The sequence below is a fragment of the Numenius arquata genome, chromosome 24 (assembly GCF_964106895.1).
Source record: "Numenius arquata chromosome 24, bNumArq3.hap1.1, whole genome shotgun sequence".
Lineage (NCBI taxonomy): Eukaryota > Metazoa > Chordata > Aves > Charadriiformes > Scolopacidae > Numenius > Numenius arquata.
In genome coordinates this window covers 3,631,600-3,650,967 of record NC_133599.1, presented here as the reverse complement: position 1 = coordinate 3,650,967, position 19,368 = coordinate 3,631,600, and the positions used below count along the sequence as shown (strand labels likewise).

The 19,368-nt window shown below is 60.8% G+C and overlaps 1 protein-coding gene across 1 annotated transcript; it reads right to left on the bottom strand.

Moving 5' to 3' along the window:
* Window positions 1-8,723: 8,723 nt before the first annotated feature.
* Window positions 8,724-19,368, bottom strand: LOC141475263 (uncharacterized). The gene is made up of 15 exons (XM_074163530.1): window positions 19,358-19,368; window positions 13,500-13,608; window positions 13,115-13,228; window positions 12,738-12,899; window positions 12,488-12,649; window positions 12,174-12,265; window positions 11,874-12,007; window positions 11,626-11,768; window positions 11,403-11,510; window positions 10,997-11,113; window positions 10,636-10,848; window positions 10,342-10,497; window positions 10,135-10,167; window positions 9,603-9,710; window positions 8,724-9,280 (listed from the first exon to the last, which is right to left on the bottom strand). The coding sequence occupies exons 1-15, from the start codon at window positions 19,366-19,368 to the stop codon at window positions 9,098-9,100; spliced, it is 1,845 nt and encodes a 614-aa protein (XP_074019631.1). The 3' UTR covers window positions 8,724-9,097.

Below are 19,368 nucleotides of genomic sequence, written 5' to 3'. Positions count from 1 at the left end.
GTCCCGGGGACCTACATAATGCATAAGCCACCTGCACCCCTTGCAGCTCCCAAGAGAGCCCCAAAACAAGACGCAGCTCCTGGGCAGCGAGGTGCTCAGACCACACGGGTGGCAGAGGTCTGGTCCAGTCCCTGTAGACGTGGGGTTTTGGGGGGATGCTGCGTCTTTGACCCATCCCCAAAGACACATCAGCAGGCAGGAAAATCTTGTGGCATGTGAGGAATACACAGAAATACAACAAAGAGACTCTGCCTCGCGTCGGAGACTCTGATAAATTTTACCCTGACTCTTGCTGGAGCGCAATTGCCGCAGCCAAAGCCGGTTTGAATGGCTTTTAGGAGACTCGTCAGGTGTTGAGGGCTTGGGAAAACTAGGACATCCTGACTTGCCTCTGGCTAACTCCTTTGTGAGAGCCCAGCCAAAGTTTCTCCACCTCTAAATTGGGGTGTAATGACACTTCCCCTCTTTCATGAAGCTCCGACTCTTTCTGATCTAGGTAGGAAAATAAATCACCGCGCAGGATCATAAAAGCCATCAAAACGGCAACCTGGGGTGAACTGAGCCGCAGATGGAGGGAAGGGTGCGGACGCCCGGAAAATGAGAGGTAGCGAGAAAAACAGATGTCATCTAGAGCTCATTCCCCTGTAGGGTTAATGTACACCCCCCCCCTCCGCCATCCTTTGCTCTTCCCCTCCCTGCCCGCCGCTGGGAGTCCCTGCCATTGGCTGTCTCTGTAGGTTTAGGCTAAAAAGCCTGTAATTAGGACCCCGGCTGACACAGATCCAGTTTCCTGGGCAGGCAGATTAAAAAAAAAAAAAAAAAAAAAAAAAAATAGAAAGAGAGAGAGAAAAAAGCTGTTTCCCTGACTGAGCTTGGATGTTTTCCTTTCGCTTTGCGAAGTTTTCCCTGCTGAGCCTCCATTCCCTCGCCTCCTCCGGAGCAGGGCGGGACGGCGGCGGCCGGAGCGGGGCTGGAGCGGGCGGCGGAGCCCGGAGCGGCGGAGCCCGGGTACCGGAGCGCGGGGAACGGGCAGGTAGGTGAGGCTGGAAAAGTTTTCCTGGGGTCGGTTCTCCGAGCTACGTGCTGAGCTGGGGGAGAAGGCGCTTGGGAGTCGAGGGGAGGGGGGCACCGGGGAGTCCCGTCCGGGAATTGTTGGAAGGGGAAGGGGAGGCGAACGCGGGGAGAGGGAGGGTTTTTTGGCTGTTCTTCTCCGGGAGAAATAAATTGGGGGGGAGGGGAGGAGAGGCAGAATGGTATCGCTGCCCCTGTGGTCTTATTTTTTGGGAAAAAAGTCCCATGAGAGCAGGAATCAGTGTCTGTTCCATCGTGCCGGACTCTGCCATCCCAGGCTGTGTGGCCACCTCCCGAGCGGGCAGGTGCCATGGGCACGGGACTGGCAGGGCTGCCCACCTCCCTCCACCAACGAGGGTCTCCAGGAAAGGGTGCTAGCTCCATCATCCCTCCTCCGCCCGGGATTTGGTGGGAATGGGTTGTTTTGGGGTTGGCGATGGAGCTTTCCACTGGAGGTGGGTGGGCTCCGTCGCAGCCCGACGTGTCAGGGTGAAACCCAGTGGCCTCAGGGGACAGGAGGGGTGGCGGGTCTTGGTTTGTACCCATAGATGTACAAATGGCTGAGTTATGGCAGGTTAATGGGTTACTGCTCCCCATCAAGCCGGAGCAGCCGGCCACACGTGCGCTCTCAGGATGGGCAAAAACACTAAAGAAAAGCCCTTAGCAGCACACACATCCCCCTGTGAGCAAACAGGCCACAGCGTCGGCCACAGTCCCCTACGGTGCCATGGAGCCGTATGGCAGAGCAGGATGCTGAGACACCCCCCCCCAATCATCTGGGGGGCTGTGCTGCCCCTTTCCCTCCACACTGCTGGTCCACAGGACAGCTGTACCCAGCCAGCAGCACCCAAGTGTTGCTCCACCTCGTGCCATCGCAGGTCCAAAAAGCCACCGCGGGCTCCTTGGTGAGACAGGCTCCAGCCTGGCTTGGGCTGCGCTGCAGGACGAGCTGCTCCGGCTCGCCTTGCCAGACCTCAGCTTATCTCACCCCAGAAGAGGTGCATCTTTATGGCTCTGCATCTTTATTTCCACGTAGCTTCACTGCAGCTGTGTTGACGGGAGCTCAAGCGAAAACAGGTTATCCTGTGGGTGAGGTGGTGAATAACAGAGCTAAGCCCCTGGAAGCTGCCAGTGGTTTTGGGCGCTTGAAAGGGGATCTGGTCTTTTGGGTGACGGTGAGCTGTTGTGGTTCCTCAGGGTTGTGGAGCTGGGGAGTGTTTGGTGCTTCTGAAAAAACAGGCTAGAGGGGTCTGAAAGTGGGTCTTCTACGATGGAGAAATGACTTCTAGAAAAACCAAAGGCTGTGGCAGAGATGCAGATCAGCCCCTGGCCGTGCTGGGAAGAGGGAGGCTGCGCTGAATGCGAATGGGCCGGGGTGGCCGCGCTGCAAGTTAATGTGTGACCTCGGCAGGAGAAGGCTGGGAGCCCACACGTGCTCCCGCAGCCAGCTGGAGACGGGGGCTTCTCTGGGGGAGCCAAATAAAATGAACGTTCCTGTGATTTTTAGCTTCTTGTACCCAGGGAGCTGCGACTGCTTCGCAAAGGGTTGTAGCTACTGTGGGAAACGTGCTCAGGGCAGGAAGGGGGATCCTCTGGGGCTTCCAAGCCAGGCAGTGCCAGCACTGGGACCGGAGTCTGGGTGGCCATTTGAAGCCACGCTAGCACCAAAAGGCTGCGAGTGGGCAGGGGAGCTCGGCAGGGACATTGCCCATCTTTCGGGGAGCTCAGGGGAGATGAGGAATCACAGTCTGGAGGAGCTCCCATTGGCAGGACGAGAGGCTTTTAAAGCAAAGGCAAATGACAACCAGTGGCACTCAGCCTGCCCAACTGGTACCTCAAATGTTCCTTCTCTGAGGATGCACCTCCAGTGCTCAGGTCTGCGCTGGCAGGGAGGAACGGCTCCCCAAAGCCTCCTCCTGCCACCTCCCCCTGACACCTGGTCCAGGCTCTCCTGTCCCCATTTTTGAGGGCAGGAGCAGGCTTGGAGCATCCCTGTATCCCTTTGCAGGCCAGCAGGGAAGGGCAATAGCAGGAGTGCCTGGAGGCGGCGAGGGAGGGCAGGAAGGAAGAGGGGACAGGGATAGGGAGCAGAGGAGACGGACCTGTTGGGGCTGCCTGGCTCCTTAGCATGGGAGGCGCATAACGCTGTCACCGTCTGGGGTTAATTACAGGGACTTGTCTACAGCCCAGACGGCTGCCAGCCGGCGTAATCACATCAAACCGGGCTGGGCTGGGCTCTGCAGCACGAGCCCCACGGATTCAGAGCAGCCAGGAGCCCTGCCCTCTCCACTCTCCCCCCAGCATCACCCCGCTGGGCTCCCTGCTGATGGCCCTGGGACAAGGTGCCCTGTGCACCCTGCCACGGAGCTGGGGCCACGCAGGCACCAGCAGCTCTGCAGAGCATCAGAGGGGTCTAATTACAGCAAAGCCCCAACAGATTAGACAAACGCAGCTTGGAGGCTTAATAAGCCCAGCACAGCCCAGGACTGCCACCCACCTGCCTCAGAGAGGGAAGAGCGGAGACACTTGTTACCCAGACAGGGCGGCAGCAGAGCTGGGACCCGTCACTGAGCCCACGGAGGTCCCCGTTCAGCATCCCCAGGGACGCACACGATCCTCTCGCGCAGACGTAGAGCCAAGGCTGGTTACTGGCCCAGCATCAGCGGTGGTGGAGTGATCCTTCACCACATCAGCAAGGCCAGGACCCTCTTTGGGCTGCAGATACACAGAAATGGGCCAGATGATTTCATCGCTATGCAGGTCCCAGAGCTGAGCACAGCTTTAAAAGCACTGCACAGCCAGCCCTGCCGTCTCCCCAGACTAACCCCAGGGCTGGCAGACCCCAAGCCCCAGGAAGGAGCAAGCAGCCCTTTTGCTTTATCCCGCTGATTAGCCGATCTGCAGTGTTAATCATTGAGCCAGGTGCGTGGAAGGGAAACCTGAGCTGCCCCGGGCTGATCCCACCGCTCCAGAGCTGGCCACATGTGGGTGCAACATCCCGGCACCCCAAGATGCTGTTGTGGAGGGAGCACACTGGGAGCCGGGGCTGAGCCGGGGATGTCGAAGCTCTTTAGCGGGAGCTGTGGGGATGCGGCTGCTGGTGCTGACCAGGATGGCTCTGACGGGATGGGCCGGGGGTGGGGGGAACCAGACATGGAAAAATACCATCCCAGTGCGAAGGAGTGAACTGGTCGTGGTGGTGGCAGTGATGCAGGAGGACCTACGTGCGTGGCCTGGGGGTTACCACCCCTCAATCCTCAGCCTGAGCCCGTGCCAAGCCTCTTGCTGTATAAAACACTTTCCAAAGTGGTTGGTCACTCCACAGTGGGGACTGGGGTGCATCCAGGGGTATCCTGGGGCCGTTTGGTTGCAACGCTGGGACTTGCCCCAGGAGCAGCGACTCAGCTCCATCCCACCCACATCCCACCCTCGCTCCCCACGCTGGGCAGGAAACACGGGCAGAGGGTGTCGGGCTCTGGGCCGGTGTCCAGGGAGCCCCAGCAGCCACCGCATCGCCATCTCGCCTTTGTTTTGGAAAGCCAAGCCAGGAAGGAAGCGAGCGGTGAAAAGCGCCGCGTGGGGAGGAGGGGACGGGACCGGACGGGTTTCCACCGCGTAACCATTAGCCAGGAGAGGTGGTGGCGGCTGGGTGAGCCGGCTGCCCGGGCAGGAACAGCCGCTCAGGGCAGAACAATAGCAGCCCGAGGGGAATAAATTATTTTCCACTGAATTGGGCTAGACCTCGGTCTCCTCCCACTGCCCTGCTCGGGGACAGGCCACTAGATGAGGGATTAGCAAAGGACTGGCATCTTCCAGGGAAAATCTCCTGCTGCGGGTGAGCAAAAGGCTGGTGGTTTCACAAAACCCCTTCCAGCTTGAGCACGGACACTCGGGGTCTTCCCTGCCTGGCTTCAGGCCATCACCATCCCGTCAGCACCTCCTGCTCAGCAGATAAAGCCCCAGCCCTGCCAACCCCTTGGTGTGGGTTTGCAGAGAAAGGAGCAGCCCCCAAAAGCCCTCAGACTTCAGTGGTTCAGCCAAGGGTCTCAAGGTCGTGGTGGTGCTGAGCATCATCATCCCAGTGGGACCTGCCCTGGGGTCCCTCCCCAGGACGAGGGGCTGCTTGTCCTGCTGCCACGTGGAGACAGGTCCGAGCTGGGCAGATGGGATGATACGTGTCCCGAGGACGGACCCCCTGCTCCACACCTTGCCGAAGGTCTCACCACCTCTGCTCCTCTCTTCTCAGCTCATGTCCCTGCCGAGCCCCGCATGGCCCCAGCGAGACGAGCCTCCCTCCTGCGGCACCGCCACCGGCCTCCCGCCGGCCTCCTCCGACAGCGACTCCGGCTGTGCCCTGGAAGAGTACCCGGAGCCCTCCGCGGACCCCGCTCCCCCCGAGGTGGGCAGCACCCCGGCTCTCCCAAGGCTCCCTTTGCAGCCCTGTGGGTGCCACCCATGGGTGGTACCTGCCGCCCTGGGATGAAACAAGTGTTTTAGCAGCCTCAAGCAATGCAGCTTAATCCCCCTAAAAAATCTTCTTGTGTTTCTCTCTCCCGTGCGACACCCCAAGGTCCCGGTGTGCTTTGGCACCCACTCACCCCAGGACCCATCCTCTCCCACCGACAGGATCCGTCTCCGCGCCAGAGCCCTCCTGCAGCAGCTGCCCCCTCAGGACTGCGATGTAAGACACCTCTTTGTTGGGTGCTGCCCACCCTGGGTTTCGCCCACCGTGCACCCCCCTGACCCCCACCTCCCCACGCAGGAGCGGTACTGCCCCGACCTGGCAGAGGAGGAGAGGAGGCAGCTACGAGCATTCAGCGCCCGGCGGAGACGGGAGGCCCTGGGGCAGGGGCTGGCGTGTCCCGTGCCAGGTCCCTGCCATGGCTGTCCCTGCAAGAAGGTGAGGAATCCCCCCTCCTGGTACCAGGCAGCACCCGTTCCCCAGTGGGGACCCGTCCCCAAAAGCCAGCCTGACCCCAAACCCCACATCCCTCTGCCTTGCAGTGCGGCAGGAGGCTGAACAAAGGGGACCCGGGGATTTCGGCAGCCCGGCTGGGGGACCAGTTCTGGCACCCGTCCTGCTTCTCCTGCCACTTCTGCCACCAGCCCCTGGTGGACCTCATCTACTTCCAGCAGGATGGGAGGATCTACTGCGGCCGGCATCACGCCGAGCTCTTCCGACCCCGCTGTGCCTCCTGCGACCAGGTGGGTGCCAGGCAGGGGAGAGGCTTTTTTCTCCCTTTTGCTGTTGTTAAAAGCTCCTGAGCTTGGCCAAGACCTGCTGGTGGACAGGAGGAAAGGTTCCTTTCTGAGCTTTGTAGAGAGCCCCATGTCTGCGTTGAGGCGGGGGGGGGGCTCTTCCTCTCTCCTCGGCACAGCAAAGCATCCTTGGGGCTCCTGGTTTTCTAGCTGGGTGCTTAGAGGATGGCTTCTTTCCCCATCTCCAGCTGATCTTCATGGAGGAGTGCATCGAGGCGGAGGGCCGGCGCTGGCACCTGGAGCACTTCTGCTGCCTGGAGTGCGACGTGCCCCTGCGCGGGCAGCGCTACGTGATGAAGAGCGGCCGGCCCTGCTGCCGCGGCTGCTTCGAGACCCTCTTTGCTGAGACGTGCCAGGCCTGCGGGGACCCCATCGGTATGGCCCCCGTCGTCCCCCCACCAAACCCCGGGGCAGGGCGCAGGCGGGACGTGGGCTGGGAGGGCTGCGGAGCCAGAGCCCCGCGGCTCGGGGCGGAGGATGGGTTTTGGCACACGGTGGCGAGGACGGGTTCTGGCACACAGTGGCGGGAAGAGCCTCCCCGTTCACCCATGGTTGCCCCCCAGGTGCTGACAGCGAGGAGGCCACCCACCAAGGGCTCCATTGGCATGCCCGAGCCGCCTGCTTCTGCTGCAGCCTCTGCCGAAAGCCGCTGCGTGGGCAGCCCCTCACCTCCCGCCGCGGCCGCCTCTTCTGCTCCGAGACCTGCAGCCTGGGACGGGATGCATCCTCCACCGCCTCCGACTCCTCCGACTCGGCTTTCGCCTCCGCCCCGTCCCCCGACTCGACGCCCCTCGCCCGAGCCGGCCCCGCCGGCAGGACCGCGCCGGGGACGGGCAGCAGCTCGGTGGCCGGAGGGCGCAGGCAGCGGGTGGAAGGGGCTGGTAGGGATCCTACTGCTCTGCTTGCAACGTGGCGGGAGGGGAGTGGGAGCAGAACCAGGCTCTGCTCAGCCCCTGAGTACTTTATGGGGTACATTGCAGGGATGCAGCCCAAGGAGCCCCCAGCCCACCTCCTGCAGGGCTGGCATGTGGGGTTTGGTTGGTACAAGCCTCCATTGCACCCCGGGGAGCACAAGGGGTTGTGGCAGGCCAGGCTCAGCCTTCCCCTTCCTCACCCATTCTTGTTTTCCTTCTTCCAGAGGCATTTCTGGATCAGGGCCCTGTGCATCCAGCGTTCAGGAGCCTGGAGGACCATGGAGCAGCTGCTAAGGAGCAGAACAGGGATGCTGTGCATGCAGGGACGCTGGGACCACCGGCTGGCCACCCCTCTGGCCTCCAGCCCAGCACAGAGGGTCCCAATGGGCCTGGAGCCTTGGGCCATCCAGTTTCAGGGGGCCCTGACCCCCGAACACCCACAGGCAATGGAAACCCACACTTCCGAGCAGACACGTCCCCTGCCCGACACAGCCCACGGCCGGAGGACATCGACCTGCAGGACATCACGGAGGAGGATGATTCCTGGTGTCCTACCTGCTCTTCATCTTCGGACTCGGAGGAAGAGGGTTTCTTCTTCGGGAAGCCCATCCCCAAGCCCGGGATGAGCTCCCTGGGCAGGGAACCCCTAGGGAGGGCTGGGGGCAGGACGGTGAAGCCACGGGGCAACAGCAAGCACTGCAGTGTGTCCTAGCAGCGGGCACAGGGTGTCCTCGACCGGCACTGCCATCCTGCCAGCCCCTGCCATGGTCTCAACACGTTCCAAGTGCATTTTGGACACAGCCCAAGGCTGGTGGGGAGAAGCCGCTGGGATCCTTCCCCCCGGCAGTTGCTGGCAAAGCGCAGCCTGCAATTCCTGCCGGCCTCTCCCGCAATTAGGAACAGGTAAAGCAGGTAGGGAGCAGAGAGCCGGCCACCCGCACCAGGGCACGGTCTCTGACTCCCATCTCAGACAAGGTGGTAGCGCCGGAGAACAGCCACACGCAGGGGAGGGCAAGTGGGTGCTTAGGACAAGGGCAGCTGCCTGCATCACCCCACTGGGGACCTATGGGGACATCGGGGTGCTGGCCACCAGGGTCGGATCCTTCCCTGGGACACCTCCTCGAAGGATGGGCGCTGTTGCCAGATGCTCTCCATCCCTGGTGGCACCGCGTCCCCCTGCCACCGTGGGGAGAGGATGGGAGGGGACCAGGGGGGAGGCAGCTCTGCTGCTGCTGCAGACGAAGCTCCAATAAAGCTCAGCTGAGACCTGAACCTGAGAGCCAACATGTCTGTCCTGTTCCTCCCCACCCCAGGGTCGTTGCCACCGGAGGGGTGTGATCCCTGGGGGCAGCTGCTGCCCTCTACTGTAGCTGGGGGTCCCCCATAGGGGGTCTGGGATGGGGGCCCACCGTGGGACCCCTCTCCCTGTGGACGTCAGCCCCAGGAGAGTGCGACCAGAGCGATGGCAGAGCAGAGGCTGCAAAGATCACGAGTGGTTTATTTTTTGGTTTAAAACCAAGAACAGTCTCTGGGCTTCGGGGGCACATTCGTGTGAACCAGGAATGGAGCGAGGGGCCAGGGCAGAAGGGGGCTCCCTGCAGCCGCTCTCCCTCCAGTAAAACCAGCTTCCCCCCTTTTGCTGCACATACAAGTCTGGGCAGGGGTAAAGCTAAGCACCCCCCTCCTCCTCCATCTCCAAGAGAGATGGTGGGACTGCACCAACGTGTCCATAGCACCTTGACCTGAGGGCTCAGCACCATCATGAGCACACTGATGTACCAGCACGGCCCTCCATCGCCCCCCAAACCCTGGCTGGCAAGAGGGGCTGTCTGTCCGCTCACCCCAGCGCCCCCTCAGCGGCTGAGGGTGGCCGAGTCGTAGCTGTTGATGAAGTCCTCCAGCTCCTGGAGGTGGTGGATCCGGCCTTGGCGGAGGTTGGCTCTCAGCGCCAGCCCCAGCGCCGCCTCCATGGAGGGCTCCTTCTGCAGCAGCATCGTGGCCACCACCGCGATGGTCAGGCTGAACTGCTGGTACGACTGCAGGGGAGCAGCACGGGGTCAGCATGGGGCACCCCAAAACCTCCCCACCGGCAGCATGCAGCCCTCCAGGGATATTTGTTCCCCCAGGGCTGGTCCACAAACACCCCCCGTGGCAGCATCTGTGCCCCTGCAGAGCTCCCCTGCAGAGCCCTTCTTGCCCACAAGCAACCACCAGCACCAGGAGGGGTTTCTCCCCAGTGACCCCATAACTGCCAAATTCACATCCCCCATGGTTAAAAGGATCCTTGGGCAAGTCCCCCAACCCCATGGCTGGTCTCAGACCCCTGGTACACCTCAATCAAAGGCCACTGGGACTCACCAGCTCGATCTCCTCCTTCCTGGCGAGGACGGCAGCTGAGCGGAGGTCTGTACCAGCCGGGGAGGATGTCAGGAGTGTGGAGCAGAGCTGGTGCCGGCCACCTGCAGCCTGGGTGGTGGAAAAGGCAAGGAAGGGTCAGATACTTCGAAGGGGAGACGGACTGGGCAAGGCTGGGGCCAAACTGGGGCTGCTGGCACCGACTGCCAGCCAGGAACTGGTGACTCTGGGGGGGGACCTGCTGGGACCTTGGCTCCCCGGGGTGCCAGTTTGCCACCCTTTCCCCAGGTGCAGGAGCTGCCCCTTGCCCCCCCACCTCCATCACCACCACCACCCACCACCTCCTGGCAGCATTGCTGCCAAGAGCCCGGCGAGCAGCTTCCTCTTCCCCATTAGGCAGTAATTAAGCTGCTCTGCAATGCTCTCGTTTGCTTCGTTAAAGCTCGAGTCCCGGGGTCGTTCACGCTCCAGCACGCTCTCAAGCCTCTAGTTATTTTTCTGGCCTTCCTCCCAGCTGCCTCCCGTTTATCAGCACCTCCGGCACAGCCGACACCGGGGCTGACACGGGCTCTGCCTCCAGACAAAGCAGCGCTTTAACCCCAGCCCATAATCCTGCAAACAGGGAGGCCAGAGGGATCCCCCTCCGCTGCTCCTGGGCTATGGCAGTATCCCTCAGCCCAGGGCACCTGCCCTACGTGGGAACACCTTGGGGTGAGTCAGGGGGAAGCAGAGACATCCTGACCTCTGTCTCACTGGACCCAGGAGGGTCCTGGGTGCCCGGTGAGGTCTCTGGTGGGGCACAGATGTCGGAGCTGGGCTGGCTGGGCTGCACGTCGGGCTCCACGGTAGCTCCCGGCAGGACCTGTGAGTTTTTGGGTGGCCAAAGGCCACCGAGAAGCTGTGGGAGAGAAAGTGGTTGGAGAAGGAAAGCAGCGGCCACGCAGAAGCCAGGGGAGCCAGCGCTGCTAGCGCACTCCCACCCACAGCAGCGGCCTTGGTGGGCTCTGTTCTTGGGGGGGGACATGCTGAGACCCACCCCATCGCAGGCATCTTCTGCCTTGGCTTCTCTGGCACCACTCAGCAGGTGCTGCCATCCCTGGGAGCCTGGGCAGAGCTCAGCACCCACTTCTCCAGCGGAGCCAGCCGCTGTGTAGACGCTCTCGGCGGGCTCCGGAGGGGCTGTCGGAGTGTGGGGATGTGACCCACCACCCGCGCCAGCCTTAGGGACGCTTTGGCTGCAGGGCTCTACCTGTGCAAAGCATTACAAGATGCATTGCAGAGCCCACGGCAAGGGGTGGCTCCCCTCAGGCAAGGGGAAAAAAGGGGGTGCAAAGGGGACTGCAAGCTCCCACCTCCCCTGGGAACTAATTTTAGGTGGGAAGAAGAGCTGCTCGTACCTCAGGGTGCTCCTCTGTCCCGGCAGAGCTCTCCTCCGGCGAGGCTGGCTCCATTTCCGAAGCAGAGGGACTCTGGCCACGGCTGCCCGAAGGTTTCTGCTCGGCTCCCGGCTCGACCTGGGGACACGCAATGGCGTGAGGCTGGGACACGTGTCTATCCTGGGGAGAAGAGCTGGGGGACGGGACGGACTGGGCGCTAAAACCCAAAGGAAACCACGGGGCTTTGCAGCCCCAGAGAAGAGACAGGAAGATGTCCGTGCCTGGCATAGAGACAGCCAGGTGAAGAGCGAAAGGGCTGGATGAGAGAGAGAAGGAAGATGTTACACTGGCTGAAGAGACCCTGAGCTGGGTGCCTCCAGGGGTGCGAGCGTCCCTGCCTGTCCCCAGGAGAGAGGTGCTCTCCTACCGGCATCGCTCCTGCTGCCTGCTCCGGTTCCGCAGCCTCTGTCATAGCCCCAGGATCAACAGCTGGTCCGGGGGGCTCTGGGACCTTCCCACTCTCCACCGGTGGGCCCTGGGGGAAAACACGCTGGATTAGGGACATGGCAGCACTGCGTGGGGCTCAGACCGTGCAAACTCGGGTCACTGCTGGATGCTGGGGTGGGGGGTGGGGGGTAAAAACCCACAACCTGAGCCATCTCCTCGCTGCTCTGTGAGCCATCTTTGCAGGAAATAAGTGGCCGGGGAGGATCAGGGTGCTGTGGCTCGTCTTTGGCCCCTGGCCGGCTGGTCGCAGAGCGGGATGGAGATGACCTTGAGGATGGATGATTCCCTGAGGAGGGAGAAACACAATGGGAGCGACTGCTGATGAGCACTGAGGACATGCTGGCGAGCAGGCATGGGTCCCCTCACAGCCCAGTACAGGGTCAGCACAAACCTCTGGAGGACCTGGGACGCGGGAGGTGCTGGACAAGGGTTGACTTATGACGGCCACGGTGAAGATGTCGGTGTTTCCTACCCAGGCCATGATAACACCAGGACGGGAAGCCATCCTGGAAGCCACCTTGCTCCCTGCAAGAGCAAAAGCAGCCCCAGGGGGAGGGAATTTAGGCTGGAAGGAATCTCATGTGCAAATTCTCCCACCCTGAGTAGGGCCAGCTCCAATGCTGCATCACCCCTGTCCCTGCTGGCCACCCCACAGCTCCATGGTCCCTCCATCCTCGGCACGGGCACCCACCCTGGCAGGCTGCCGGGGGGGCAGCGTGGGTGCTCCTCCTCCTCGGGGAATTCAGGCCAGGCAAAGCGGTTGGGGCCGGGCAGCAGCGGCTCCTGCAGGGAAGGGGGTGGGTTCAGACATGGAGCAGGACAGGGGCTACCACGACTGCGGAGCAGAGAAGCCGGGCTGCCACTGCTCCCGCCGCCGTACAGGGAAGCCTGTCCCCAGGCACTGCCATTGTCACCAGGGCAGTGAATGGACCCTGCCCCATTTCACCCGCTCCCTGCCCTCTGTCCCATGGCCACTGCCACCCCCCAGGCCCATCACCCCCTCACCGGGCGCCAGTCCTCTTCGAAGCAGTCCTCCGGTCCTCGGTGGTCTTCTCTGTCATCCCAAGGGGGCGGTGGGGGACAGTCGTGGGATGCCCATCTCCTGTCCTCCTCATCCCAAGGGAAGTCGGCAGAGTCATGGAAGGGTCCGCAGTACCAGGGACCAGGCTGCAATGGCAATTGCTGCCGGTGAGGATGGTGGCACGCTGCGGGTAGCCACACAGCTGCCACCCCCACCAGCCCATTGTCCCCTCACCGGGTCCCAGTCCTCTTTGAACCAGTCCTCAGGTCCTCGGTCATCTTCTCTGTCATCCCAAGAGGGTGGTGGGGGACAGTCGTGGGGTGCCCATCTCCTGTCCTCCTCGTTCCCATGGAAATTGGCACGGCCACGGAAGGGTCTGGGGGCCCAGGGACGGGGCTGCAACAGCAAATGGCTGCTGGTGAGGATGGCAACTCACTGGTGTGGTTTGGTTTTGCTGCGGTTCCCCCTTCCTGCCACAGCCCTCAGCTCTTTCTGCTTCTCCTGCTCCCAGGGGAGCGCCCAGTTTTGGCCACCCCAGATTTGTAGGTGAACCTCGACGGTGCCATCTCCCCTCACCACACGGCTGCTCGCCCCGGCCCCTGCCCCCTTACCGGGTGCCATATGCCCCTTCCTCTCCTGTGCTGGGGCTCCCAGGGTGGCTTGTGCCAGATGATCCAGGGGTCATGACGGTGGGGGGGGGGTTGTCCAGCCTGCCATGGACCGGGCTGCGGAGAGGGCCCAGGGAGATGAAAGCAGGATGAGACCTTCACCTTCGCCCTTGCAGCAGCTGGATGCTGAGCAGAGACAGGGAGTCAGGAGCCCATCCACCCTCCTCTCCCAGCCGAGGTCCCAGACCATTCCTAATTCTTCCCCATCCCACAGTGATGCTCTCCTGGCTCCTTGGCATCCCGAGCGATGGAGCAGAAAGCTCCTCCACTCCCAGCCACACCGGCAGCCCCGGCTATGAGGCAGCAGGAGGGTTACAAACCAACCTACCTCGCTGGGGAAGCCCCTCCTGTAGCCCAACGGGGAGAACATCTCACCAAAAGCTTGTCCTGGTCCCAGTTCCAGTGGGGAGAAGGCCCCCGGGGAGGTTAGCACCGAGCTGCAAAGGGAGAGGTGTGGGTGAGCACATCCCCCAGGACGTCACTGCCGGCTCGGGGATGGCTGCCAGCCAGGTGTCACCTTCAGAGCCACCAGTGAGGACCCACAGGAGACGGGTGAGCTAGTGGTCCCATGGACCTGCTCCCATCCCAGGAGGGGACACAGGTCCTGGCAATGCCGGGGCGGCTCCTTCGGCACCAGGCACCCCCGTACCCTACCGAAGCAGCTCCCCTTGCCCGCCCGAGCCTCCACTCGCTTGCAGCCACGTTTCAATCGCCCTGTGCAAGCCCCACGGGTCACAGCACCCAGCGGCACCACCCCACTATTGTCCCGCGGGATCCTGGCCAAGCTGCTGTCCCTCCCCAGCGCCGCAGCAGGGACAAACCGCCCGCCGGGTGCCCCCGGCCAGCCCGGCACCGCACCGGGGTGCAACCTCGGTGGAAGCAAAGCTCAATATTGCTGATGAACACCTGGTGCCCGGAACAGATGCGGAAACCGGGTGAAGATCCAGTGGTTTGTGCTGCTGTGGCACCAGGGAGGAAAGAGAAGCAGGGTGGAGGCCACGCAGTCCCCTTCTTCCGCTTTTCACAAGAAATCTTTTGTACAATGGCTCACAAGTAACGTTTTGTTCAACGGCTCACGGTACAACCACAAGGAACGATGGCTTGACCACAGTCCCACCCACTCACTCTGCACAATAGTGGTATAAATACAACCCCCATTTCGTACCTAATTGAGGGGTAATTTCGTACCTAATTGAGAATTCAACGCCAAATCATAGAGATGGATTGACGGGTTTATCCTCCTCAGCCCCCTCCAAAAAATGGACGCCTTTTGGTAATATTCGAGACCTTGGCCTCCTCAAGCTCGGGATTGAAATCATATTTTTAAAGCTCTATAGCTATTCTGCAGTTTAGTGCATTTATCACTGGCAACCTTAAAGAATCCGTATATGTTTCATAAAATTAAACTGTACTATTCGTGCATCCAGTGTCAGGCCCATAGATACGGCAATAATTGGTCACACTAAACCCAACAAACCCCGACGCCAGGCTGTGTCCCTGCCCCTGTGCTGCTCCCACGGGCAGCCTGGCACGGGCACAGTTTGGGCCCTCCATAGTGGCTCAAACCCTGCGGATGCCAAGGGAATGCATTGCCCAGGCTCCCCAGGACAGCATTTATGCCTTCCCCACGGCTGGGTCGCAGCGGCTGCGGGGGTCAGAGACCAGGGTTTATCCCAAGGGATGCAGTCCCAGCGAGCAGAGGGTGCTCTGACCCAAAACCAGCTGATCCAGCCCAGCCAGGGCACTGGGCTCCCAGAGCCACCAGTTAACACTCGACCCAGGCTGGCAGGAGTTAATGGGAGCAGAGGCACCACTCTGTCTGGCAGGTGAGCAGGGAGAGTAGAAGAAATTTGTCCCCAAATGGAGGTGTTACCTGGCAGATCAGTCCCAGGCGGCCCCAGAAAGCAGCTCGCCCTCCCGGAGAGGTGAAGCACCAAGGAGTGTCACAACGGAGACCCCCTGCACCCCCAGCCCAACTCTGGGCAGCCCCCCACCCCTGGGGCTGCCGGATCTCCCCCACCCCTCCGCGTTTGCTGAATGCAAACCAATAGCAAGCGATTGTTGATGGCAGCCAGGTGCTAACTCCCCCCCCGAGGGAGCTCCCTGGGAGCCCTCCCCAGCACTTGATTTCCCTTCCTGGCAAGCCAAGCTGCAATGCCCTCCAGGAGCTTTTACTGCTGTTTGCAGAGTGTCTCCTCACACTGATTTCAGCTGCTGAAAATAAACACTTGCTCAGGGGAGGGGGCTGACAGACCCCTCTCCTTTCCCGGGGGGCTGCACAGACCCCAGGCAGCACCTCTTCTCAAACTGGTGTCTCTGATAAACCAGGGACTGCAAAACGCCTCCGGTTATCTCAGATCCCTCAGCAAACCTGGGTTAAAGCAGAGATTGATCCAAGACCTGCAAACTCTGCACCGCATCAGCCTCTGGGTGCAGCCCCTGTTCCTGCTCCATCACACCTCTGCTTCTCCACTGTGCAAGGGGGGGCCCTGCACCCCCAGAGTACTCGGCATCCATGCAAAGGGCCACACTGCACCCCCAGGGCACAGAGCATCCGTATAAAGGGGTGCCCTCCATCCCCAGGGCACTCAGTATCCGTGCAAGGGGGGAGCCTGCACCCCCGGGGCGCTCAGCATCCATGCAAAGGGGCACCCTGAACCCCCAGAGCATCCAGCATCCCCAGGGCACTCAGCATCCGTGCAAAGGGGTGGCCCTGTACCCCTAGGGCACTCAGTATCTGTGCAAGGGGGGGCTCTGCACCCCCAGGTCACTCAGCATCCATGCAAGGGCGCACCCAGCACCCCCAGGTCACTCAGCATCCATGCAAGGGCGCACCCAGCACCCCCAGGTCACACAGCATCCGTGCAAGCCCACACTCCCAGCGCCTGTCTCCATCCAGCTCCATCACCTGGATCAGCCGCACGGTCCCCAGGATGCTCCCAACCTTGTGCCAGGGGATTTGGGGGAGCAGGGCCCCGCCCAGGGCCATGGCACAGCCTGCAGGGATGAGGAGGGGAAGAGGAAGAGGAGGGTCCAGAGAGCATTGTGGCCCTGGCAGGACAGGGCGCAGCAGGAAGGGATGCTGCCATCGCACCCACCTTTGCCAACGCCGGGAGGCTGAGCAGCGCACCCAGCACCCCGCTCCCCGGGCACGGCGGGCTCCGGCACCGGGGGGGTCCGGGAGGGTCAGTGCCGCAGGGGTCACCGAGAGCTGCTCGGGGCCGAGGTGCCGCTGAAGCTGCCGGTGTCCGCTCGCCTCCTAGCACCACTGCCGAGTCTGAGCCCTGCTCGCAGCATCGCCACCCCCCCGCTGCAGCTCAGAGGGTTTCCCCAACCCACTGCCCGTCCAACACATCGCCTCCTGGTGCAGCCAGGCACCGGACGCCTCTGCCAGGCGCCTACAGCCTCTCCTCCTCCGGATTTCCCTGCATTCCCACAGGCAACGGCACTCCCAGGAGTTCGTCGCTCCCAGGAGCTCGTTAGCACCGGCCAGATGTGCTAGTACAAGGTACAGACAATTCGCCCCGGCCCCCAAGATGACGAGATGCATCACCTTCCAGATGCTTAATGAACATCTGCATGGTGTCAGGGTCCGGCAGTGGCGGGGAGGTTGGGCTGGGGGCTGGGAGCGCTGGTAACGAGCTGGTCTGAACTGGTCTGTCCGGCAGCACAAACTCCTGCACCCACACGGAGCTCCGTGAAGAGGAGTTCGCGACCTTGCAGGGAGGAGATAAGGGAGAACAGGGAGGCCCGGGGTGAGCTCGCTGATGCCAAACTTCAGCAAAGGAGGAGATAAGAGAGAAAGCTTAAAGTCTTGGGGGGTGGAGGAAAATCCTTCAAAGCAGCGGTGCTGTTGGTGGGGAGGGGGCAGCCCGTGGCCCATCGGAGCTGGCTGCTTCTCAACGCTGCTCCCACCGGGCAGATAACACACAGCTTTCCAGCTGGTCGGTTAATGATAGTCTCTGACAGCTATAAATCAATTAACTAACTGGGTGGATCGACTAGCTCTCTGCCATTTGGGAAAGGAAAACAGCAGCAGGGACAACGCAGCTGCAGGCCGGATGGCCAGAGTCACAGTGTCCCCCTCCAGAGCCAAGTGGCTCCGTAACCCCGCGGCTCCTCGGCTGGTGCATGTCTTCTCCCAGAGCTTGGTGACCTGGGTGTCCCCAAAGAGGAGGAGAACTAGCTCTCAGGGCGCAGGGAAATGGGAGTAATGGGAAAGCTACGCTAATTGCTAGAAATTCTGTGCAAGGATAAGCTGCGCTCATTACTAAAATCTTTATATAAAGCTCTAATTGTAACTACAACCCCGTGGCCGGTTCTCACTCCACAGAGGAGCCTCAAAAGAACCTGCCCCTCCCTGTAGCATTGGGTGACACACAGCGCACCCCCAAAAATGCAAACTGAGTCAGGTTTGGGGCTCCGCAGCGAACGCCTCTGCTCGGGCCAGGTCATTTCAGCAGGTCTCAGTCCCGTCATCTGCTTTTTCCAGGCACAAGAGCTCGGGCGCAGGCTCCAGGTCCCGTCTCGGGGCACCGATCTGCTCCCAGCTCACCCAGTCAATGCCCTGTCCCACCAGTAACCAGCCATCACAGCGACCCCAGCTGCTCCATCCCGGGTTGTTTGATGCGGAACCACGTGGGCACGATAATATATAATCTGCCGATAAAAGAGCGTGGAAATGGAGACAGGGACGGCCACAACCCCAGTGAGATTAGTACCAGGGGGCTGAGAAAAGGTGACGGCTGCCCAGGGGAGCGCCAGTACAGAGTGCCCCAGCAGCCGGCAGGCGTGCAGGGCTTAATGGAGCCTGTTTTGCTGTTGGTGTAATAAGTAATTTAGAAAGAAAATTTTGCTTCAGCTAAAAATACGTATGTACTTGCTATGCAGTCGGAAAATAGATAGTGTCAGATAAGGGAGAATATCAGAAGGAAGCAACAGTGGAAAGTACCGAACCGTTGCAAAACCAAGGGTGGTGAGGTTAGCTAGGATAACCACAGAGGATGCATAAGGAGTGCAGCGATATAAAGGATGGAGAGGCCATAGAAGAACATGGTGAGGAAAACCTCGAGCCTTCCTCCAACTACCACCAGGAAGACCCCTGGGGAAGCATTGCGCCTGCGCCACTAGAAGGGAAGGGGCGTGTTCGGGGGTGGGTTGCATTCCAAGAGCTCACTGATTGTGTAAATCATTTTACAAGAAAACCCATGAATGTGTATCAGTAATGAGAAATAAAAACAAGCATTTGTAAGAAGAGAACGAGCCACGGGAGGAGAAATCCCCTGTGTAGCTCCCAGCGCTGTAATAAATATTCTTTGCTCCACAGACTTTGTTCCTGACTAAAATTTGATAGAGTGAGCGCGTTTCTCACAATGTGGAGGCTCGTCCGGGATATCTGGAGCCTACGTGCACAGCCTTGGACGGGAGAGTAAGCTGGAACCGGGCCCCATCGCTGATTTCAGCAACCCTCGGGTTCTCCCCGCCCACGGGGACGGATCAGCAGCAACAGCCCGGCGAAGGGACATGTGGACCAAAGAGGGGCCCCAGGGATAACCGCAGCAGCCGATAATACTTGTGCACAAGACCCGGGTAAGAAAATTGACTGTTAAATATTACTCGGGCGGCTGGGTGACGGGGGATTGAGAGCGGTGCGAGTGAGACGCGGACTAGATCCGCACAGCGAGTGCGGAGTCTTTCTAACCCCGGTTCCGTATCTCCGCGAGGAGACCGGCCGGTGAAGAGCCAAAGCGAGAGGCTGGAGTTGAGAGATTCCCCGGGGAAAAATGGGACAAGGAAAAAGTAAGAGGGGATTTAAGGGAAAAACCGATCAGGAAATTGCAGAAATACCTCCAGAGAGTCCATTAGGGAGGATATTGTTACAATGGGGGCAGGAAGGAGAGTCTTGCACCCGGGGTAAGGACAAAGCAAAGATGATCAATTACCAAATGCTCAAATGGACCAAAGAGCCCATAAGGCCAGACAAGTTGTATTGGCCAACGTATGGTTCTGTGGAGGGATGGCTGTGTCAATCACTACATGCACACGTCAGTTCTAAAGAACCGTTCGATCAGGAAGAGAGCGAATATGCAGCCTGTTGGAAAGGGGATGCAGGAGTTTTTAAATTGGGGATACAAAAGGAGAAGGAGGAGGACCAGGGACCAGTTTGGGATCCTCTTGAATGCTTACCTCCCCCACAT

Bases quoted from the DNA above. Each gene is read 5' to 3' on its own strand.
- LOC141475263 (XM_074163530.1), bottom strand. The intron at 12,650-12,737 runs GTGAGGGGACAA...TTGCCATTGCAG, and splicing joins TCAAAGAGGACTGGGACCCG to CCTGGTCCCTGGTACTGCGG. The intron at 10,849-10,996 runs GTACGAGCAGCT...TGCTTTGCACAG, and splicing joins GGACAGAGGAGCACCCTGAG to GTAGAGCCCTGCAGCCAAAG.